The 8,742-nt window shown below is 43.8% G+C and overlaps 1 gene segment (V, D, J or C); it reads right to left on the minus strand.

The window, feature by feature from the left end:
- The window catches only part of LOC122455150, a 31,370-nt gene extending 23,484 nt beyond the window's left edge, over positions 1-7,886 (minus strand). Inside the window, 2 exon segments of the V gene segment in view lie at positions 7,416-7,723; positions 7,806-7,886. Coding sequence covers positions 7,416-7,723; positions 7,806-7,851 — 354 coding nt within the window.
- Between the last annotated feature and the right edge of the window lie 856 nt (positions 7,887-8,742).

An 8,742-nucleotide genomic window follows, 5' to 3' on the forward strand; every position in this document is an offset into this window, starting at 1 on the left:
ACTCAAACTCATGCCCATCAAGTCGGTGATGCCATCTAGCCATCTCATCCTCTGTTGCCCCCTTCTCCTCTGGCCCCCATCCCTCCCAGCATCAGGGTCTTTTCCAATGAGTCAACTCTTCACATGAGGTGGCCAAAGTACTGGACTTTGAGCTTCAGCATCAGTCCTTCCAATGAACACCAGGACTGATCTCCTTTAGGATGGACTGGCTGAATCTCCTTGCAGTCCAAGGGACTCTCAGGAGTCTTCTCCAACACCACAGTTCAAAAGCATCAATTTTTTGGCACTCAGCTCTCTTCACAGTCCAACTCTCACATCCATACATGACCACTGGAAAAACCATAGCCTTGACCAGACAGACCTTTGTTGGCAAAGTGATGTCTCTGCTTTTTAATATGCTCTCTAGGTTGGTCATAACTTTTCTTCCAAGGAGTAAGCGTCTTCTAATTTCATGGCTGCAGTCACCATCTGCAGTGATTTTGGAGCCCCCCCCCCCGCCCCCGCCAAAAAAAAAGTCTGATACTGTTTCCACTGTCTCCCCATCTATTTCCCATGAGGTGATGGGACCAGATGCCATGATCTCAGGTTTCTGAATGTAAAGCTTTAAGCCAACTTTTTCACTCTCCTCTTTGACTTTCATCAAGAGGCTTTTTAGTTCCTCTTCACTCTCTACCATAATGGTGGTGTCATCTGCATATCTGAGGTTATTGATATTTCTCCTGGCAATCTTAATTCCAGCTTGTGCTTCTTCCAGCCCAGCGTTTCTCATGATGTACTCTGCATAGAAGTTAAATAAGCAGGGTGACAATATACAGCCTTGACATACTCCTTTTCCTATTTGGAACCAGCTGCTGTTCCATGTCCAGTTCTAACTGTTGCTTCCTGACCTGCATACAGGTTTCTCAAGAGGCAGGTCAGGTGGTCTGGTATGCCCAGAGAAGAGCTAGTGCCTATCCTTCTAAAACTCTTTCAAAAAATAGCAGAGGTATCAGCACTTCCAAACTCATTCTACCATCACCCTGATAACAAAACCAGGAAAGACAACACACACACACAATACTAGAGGCCAATATCACTGATGAACATAGATGTAAAAATCCTCAAGAAAATTTTAGCAAACAGAGTTCAGCAACACATCAAAAAGCTCATACACCATGATCAAGTTGGGTTTATTCCAGGAATGCAAGAATTCTTCAATATGTGCAGATAAATCAATGTGATGCATGATATTAACAAACTGAAAGATAAAAACCATATGATTATTTCAATAGATGCAGAAAAAGCCTTTGACAAAATTCAGCATCCATTTATAATTAAAACTCTTCAAAAATGGACATAGAAGGAACCACTTCAACATAGTAAAGGCCATATATGATAAGCCTACAGCAAACATTATTCTCAGTGGTGAAAACCTGAAAGCATTCCCCCTAAGATCAGGCCACTTGATGAATGTGAAAAAAGAGAGTGAAAAAGTTGGCTTACAACTTAACATTCAGAAAACTAAGATCATGGCATCTGGTCCCATCTCTTCATGGAAAATAGATGGGGAAGCAATTGGAACCAGTGACAGACTTTATTTTTTGGGCTACAAATTCATTGCAGATGGTGACTGCAGCCATGAAATTAAAAGGCGCTTGCTCCTTGGAAAAAAAAGTATGGCCAAACTAAACAGCATAGTAAAAAGCAGAGATATTACTTTGCCAACAATGGTCTGTCTCGTCAAAGCTGTGGTTTTTCCAGTAGTCATGTGTAGATGGGAGAGTTGCAGTATAAAGAACCCTGATCCCAAAGAACTGATGCTTTGAACTGTGGTGTTGGAGGAGACTCTTGAGAGTTCCATAGACTGAAAGGAGATCCAACCAGTGCATCCTAAAGGAAATCAGGCCTGGATATTCATTGGAAAGACTGATGTTGAAGCTGAAACTCTAATACTTTGGCCACCTGATGCAAAGAGCTGACTCATTTGAAAAGACGCTGATGCTGGGAAACATTGAAGGCAGGAGGAGAAAGGAACGACTGGGGATGAGATGGTTCTGAGGGAGTCAGTTCCTAGGCTGGTTGATGAGAACTCTGGGGTCCCCAAGGATAGAGTGCTCTGAGGTTCTTGAGGAGGAGATAAGGGGCTGGGCTGGACTTCTCATGCAGGTGGAAAGGACAAACTCCCCCCCGCCCCCCAACATTCCTTAGTCTTAGTCGCATAAAACGTTTTTATCGTTAAGCCTGGAACTGATGATTACACAACAAAAAACTCAGTTTAAACTGTGTGAAAAGGATTCTATAACAACAATGTATCCTGCTTGAGGACAGTTCTTCCTTCCTGAAAACCCTCTGGCTAATTGTGTTATCTTAAAATGTAAATTACTGGAGTGGGTTTGGTAAGATCTTTACAACCTCCAGACACTCTTTTGATTCATTGTAATAACTAATTAAAAGGTATATAACTCCATTGCTAACACTAGCGAGGGGGCACTCTTTCTGCCCCTTTCTGATGTATATGTCAGAAGCTTTCTCTATCTCTTTTATAATTTAATAAAAGCTTATTACACCAAAGCTCTGAGCGATCAAGCCTCGTCTCTGGCCCTGGATTGATTTCTTCTCCTCCAGAGGCCAAGAATCCCAGCCTCTTTCATGGTTCAGCAGCCTTTCAGTTGGGTGGCATCACTGACTCAATGGACATGAGTTTGTGTAAACTCCGGGAGTTGGTGGTGGACAGGGAGGCCTGGCGTGCTGCAACCCAGGGGGTCACAAAGCGTCGGATGTGACTGAGTGCCTCAAATGAACTGGAGATCTGGAACAAGACAAGCGTGCCCTCTTTCACCACTGTTATTCAACATAGTTCTGGAAGTCCTAGCTACAGCAATCAGAGAAGAAAAAGAATAAAAGGAATCTAGATGGTAAAAGAAGAAGTAAAGTTCTCACTGTTTTCAGATGGCATGATGCTCTCCATAGGACACCCTAAAGATAGTATCAGAAAATTATGACAGCATACTAGTGAATTTATCAAAGCTGCAGGATACAAAATGAATATACGGAAATCACTTGCATTTCTATATACTAACAATGAAAACTCAGAGAAATTAAGGAATCAATCCCATTCACCATTGCAACAAAAAGAATTAAATATCTAGGAATAAACTTACCTATGGAGACAAAAGAACTCTCCAAAGAAAACAATAGGACACTGAAGAAAGAAATCAAAGATGACATAAACAGATGTAGAGATATTCCATGTTCCTGGGTGGGAAGAATCAATATTGTGAAAATGACTGTACTATCAAATGCAATCTACAGATTCAATGTGGTCCCTATCCAACTCCCAAGGGCATTTTTCACTGAACTAAAACAAAATATTTCCCAATTCATGTGGAAACACAAAAGACCCTGAATAGCCAAAGCAGTCTTGAAAAAGAAGAATAGAGTCGAAGGAATCAACCTTCCTGACTTCAGATTATACTACAAAGCTACAGTCATCAAGACAGCATGGTACTGGCACAGAAACAGAAATTTAGAACAATGGAAGAAGACGGAAAGCCCAAAAGTAAACCCATGCACCTAGGAGTACCGTATTTTTGACAAGTGGGGCAAGAATATCCAATGGAGCGATGAGAGCTTCTTCAATAAATGGTGCTGGGAAAACTGGACAGCTACATGTAAAAGAATAAAATCAGAAACACTTCCTAATACCATACACAAAGATAAACTCAAAGTGGGTTAAAAACCTAAATGTAAGACCAGAAACTATAAAACTCTTAGAGGAAAACATAGGCAGAACACTCGATGGCAAAAATCAAAGCATGATACTCTGTGACCCATTTCCTGGAGTTATGGAAATAAAAACAAAAGTAAACATGTCGGACTTGATTAAACTTAAAAGCCTTTGCACAGCAAAGGGAACTATAAGCATGGTGAAAAGGCAACACTCAGAACAGGAGAAAATAATAGCAAATGCAACAACTGACAAAGCATTAATTTCCAAAATATACAAGCAGCACACACAACTCAACACCAGAAAGAAACAACCCAATCAAAAAGTTGGAAAAAGACCAAAACAGACATTTCTCCAAAGAAGACATACAGATGGCTAACAAACACATGAAAAGATGCTCAATGTCACTCATTATTAGAGAAATGCAAATCAAAACCACAATGAGATATCACCTCACACCATCAGAACGGCCATCATCAAAAAGCCTACAAATAAATTCTGGAGAGGGCATGGAGAAAACGGAATGCTGTTGCACTGTTGGTGGGAATGTAAAGTGATACAGCGACTATGCAAGACAGTATGCTACTGCTGCTGCTAAGTTGCTTCAGCCATGTCTGACTCTGTGCGACCCCATAGACAGCAGTCCACCAGGCTCCTCTATCCCTGGGATTCTCCAGGCAAGAATACTGGAGTGGGTTGCCATCTCCTTCTCCAATGCATGCATGCATGCTAAATCATTTCAGTCGTGTCTGACTCTGTGTGACACTATGGACAGCAGCCCATCAGGCTCCTCGTCCACAGGATTCTCTAGGCAAGAATACTGGAGGGGGTTGCCATTTCCTTCTCCAGCAAGACAGTATGGAGAGTCCATGAAAAAATTGGAATAAAACCACCATATGACCAAACTTCACTCTTAGGATTATACCCTGAGGAAACCAAACTTGAAAAAGACATATGTAACCCAGTGTTCATTGCAGCACTATTTACAATAGTTAGATAATGGAAGTAACTTAGATGTCCATCGACAGATGAATGGATAAAGAAGTTGTGGTACATATACACAATGGAATATTACTCAGCCATAAAAAGGAATGCATCTGAATCACTTCTGATGAGGTGGATGAACCTAGAACCTATTACACAGAGTTAAGTAAGCCAGAAAGCAAAGATAAATATCATATTCTAATGTATATGTAATGGAGAAAATGGAATCTAGGAAACTGGTACTAAAGAAGTTATTTACAGGGCAGCACAATTGCACTCATCTCACACGTTCGCAAAGTAATGCTCAAAATTCTCCAAGCCAGGCTTCAAGAGCTCATGAACTAAGAAATTCCAGATGTTCAAGCTGGTTTTAGAAAAGGCAGAGGAGCCAGAGATCAAATTGCCAACATCCACCCCATCATCGAAAAAGCAAGAGAGTTCCAGGAAAACATGTTTCTGCTTTACTGACCATGCCAAAGCCTTTGGCTGTGTGGATCAAAATAAACTCTGGAAAATTCTGAAAGAGATGGGAATACCAGACCATCTGACCTGCCTCTTGAGAAACCTGTATGCAGGTCAGGAAGCAACAGTTAAAACTGGACATGGAACAACAGACGTTCCAAATAGGAAAAGGAATATGTCAAGGCTGTATATTGTCATCCTGCTTATTTAACTTATATGCAGAGTACATCATGAGAAATGCTGGGCTTGATGAAGCACAAGCTGGAATAAAGATTGCCAGGAGAAATATCAATAACCTCAGATATACAGATGACACCACCCTTATGGCAGAAAGTGAAGAAGAAGTAAAGAGCCTCTTGATGAAAGTCAAAGAGGAGAGTGAAAAAGTTGGCCTAAAGCTCAATGTTCTGCCTGTAGTCTGAGTCCCCGGTCGGGAAAGAAGACTCCTCGAAACAATGCAACTTGCAATAGCGAATTTATTACTGACTCGAGCCAGGGCCTCCCACCCTCACCAGGTGTGTGAGAACGAAAGGCCCCGAGCCCCAGTTCTCTGGGGTATTTATTAGGTCAAAATAAGCAGCAGGTAGTTGGCGCAATTGGATTGCTTACACAGTGGGTAGCTGGCGTAAGCGGATTGGTTACACAGTTGCAAGGTAATTTTTGTTGGCCCAACATGGGGCTTTCAGCTTTCCCCTGATAGGTTCCCTTTATTCTGGCTAGGCATATGTTGATTGGCTGGCTCCAGGAGGCCTGATAATTATGTTACCCTGGGAAACCAGGCCTACTCCTAATCTAGGCTGCCTGCCATGGTGTTAGCCGTGACAGCCTCACACTCAACATTCAGAAAACAAAGGTCATGGCATCCAGTCTCATTACTTCATGGCAAATAGATGGAGAAACAGTGGAAACAGTGGCAGACTTTATTTTTGGGAGTTCCAAAATCACTGCAGATGGTGACTGCAGGCATGAAATAAAAAGATACTTACTTCTTGGAAGAAAAGTTCTGACCAACCTAGACAGCATATTAAAAAGCAGAGGCATTACTTTGTCAACAAAGGTCCATCTAGTCAAGGCTATGGTTTTTCCAGTAGTGGTGTATGTATGTGTGAGTTGGACTATAAAGAAAGCTGACCACTGAAGAATTGATGCTTTTGAACTATGGTGTTGGAGAAGACTCTTGAGCATCCCTTGGACTGCAAGGTGATCCAACCAGTCCATCCTAAAGAAGATCACTCCTGGATGTTCGTTGGAAGGACTGGTGTTGAAGCTGAAACTCCAATACATCGGGCACCTGATGAGAAGAGCTGACTCATTGGAAAAGACCCTGACGCTGGGAAAATTGAAGGCAGGAGGAGAAGTGGACGACAAAGGATGAGATGGTTGGATGGCATCAGTGACTCAATGGACATGAGTTTGAATAAACTCCAGAAGTTGCTGATGGACAGGGAGGCCTGGCATGCTGCGATTCATGGGGTCGAAAAGAGTCGGACACGACTGAGCGACTGAACGGAACTAAATGGAGCAACAGGTAGAGAAGAGCCTTACGGACATGGGGGGAGGGGAGGAGGGTGAGACGCATGCAGAGAGTAACATGGAAACTTACATCACCATACGCAAAATACATAGCCAATGGGTGTTTGCTGTATGGCTCAGGAAACTCAAATATGGGCTTTGTATCAGCCTATAGCGGTGGGTTGGGGAGGGAGATGGGAGGGAGGCTCAAAAGGGAGGGGATACATGTATACCTGTGGCTGATTCATGTTGAGATTTGACAGAAAACATAAAAGTCTGTAAGCAAATACCCTTCAATAAAAAGTAAATAAATAAAAAAACTGATGGTGAGACTTAGAGTTGTATTGACCTCTTTGACAAGAAGAAAAATAAAACAGAAAACACACAATTACTGAGTATTGGATTACATGTGTGTGTTGTTATATGATCCATACAGACAGATCTGTCTATCTCTATATATATATATACACTCACACACACAACTAACTTAGAGGCAAAACGAAAACTACGTAAAGATTAATGAAAGCAGTATAGACCACAAAAATGGAACAGTGAGGACACAAAAGAGGTTTCCAGGGAATCGCTGGGCGAGAAGAGAAAACCAGATTCAAACAAGAGTTCCCTCCTGGCCCCCCCGGGGCACCTGCTCCTGCGCGCAGTCCTGAACGAGGTGGGCCCTGAGCGCCCCCTGGTGGTCCTGGGCCCCCATGCAGGGAGGTTTCTGTCTGGGCTCACTCTGACTTCCCCTCACTGTGTCCTTTGCACAGTAATACACGGCCGTGTCCTCAGGTGTCACGCTGCTCAGTGAGAGAGAGACTTGGCTCTTGGAGGTGTCGCTGGTGATGCTGAGCCGGGATTTCAGGGCTGGGTTATAGCCTGTGCTTCCACCACTGCATATAACACCAACCCACTCCAGCGCCTTCCCTGGAGCCTGGCGGACCCAGCCTACAGCATAGCTGGTTAATAAGAATCCAGAGACAGCGCAGGTGAGGGAGAGGGTCTGTGAGGGCTTCACCAGGCTGGGTCCCGACTCCTGCAGCTGCACCTGGGACAGGACCCCTGTGGACAGAGAGAAGCACGGTGACTCACGGGCTCAGAGGCAGCTTCCCCACGTGCCCATGTCTGATCCAGAGACACTCACCGCTGGGAGCTGACAGCACGAAGAGGAAGGTCCACAGTGGGTTCATCTTCGAGCAGATGAGAGTCACCGCTCCTGAAATCTCTTCAAGCCTGAGGAGGAGCCTGAATTTAAGTGACCTGGTGCTTTGTTTCCAGCCTGTGACCTGAGTGGATCTTTGCATGTGGGAGGGGCCTCTGCATAAAAAGCAGAAAGCAGTGAAAGGAGGTTCAGTCTATGGGCCTCGCCCCGTGAGGAGGACGCTGACTGTTCAATCAGAGAACTCAGCCTCTCCTGCGGTCCCCCTCCCCCTGCCAGGAAGGCTGTTTATGGAGGAATGGAATGATGAGGGAGGGTTGTTCGGGAAAAATGATGCTGTCAGGGAACAATGGCAGATTTTGGGAAGAGACTTTAACCCCAGGGAGGTCTTTACCTTCACTCAACAAAAGCCCACCACACATTCAGGGACCACCCAGGTGTGAGACACAAACTCTTGTTTTTTTTTTTTTTTCTTTTCTGATTAGCTTATGTTTGCTTACTCCATATTCAAACATTAGAGACAAAATATACAAGTAATAATCACATTGAATTCAAATGGAGTTGAGTCCAACTTAATGTTTATCAGAATTCCCAAAGCATTTATATTTCCCTTACCTTCTATGAATATTTTTTCATCTGGAACAGTTTAAATACCCTCAAGAATCACTCTGGAGATGGTTTATTCACAGTAATTACACACAGCATTAACTTTGTGGACAAAGTAGACGTTTCTGCTGAGAAGCCTGTCTTCCCAGCATGGCTGAGTTGCCCAGTGGGCTGTCCCACACTGTCCTGTGCACAACTCAGTGTCTGCAGCAGCTTGTGAACCTCAGGACCCCCACCCTGCATGTGGACACTGCGGACCCCAAGGCTACTACAGACTGAGGACAGACAGCTCCCGGGAGCTCCTCAGTGCTCCAAC

The sequence above is a fragment of the Cervus canadensis genome, chromosome 17, assembly GCF_019320065.1.
Source record: "Cervus canadensis isolate Bull #8, Minnesota chromosome 17, ASM1932006v1, whole genome shotgun sequence".
Taxonomy (NCBI): Eukaryota; Metazoa; Chordata; class Mammalia; order Artiodactyla; family Cervidae; genus Cervus; species Cervus canadensis.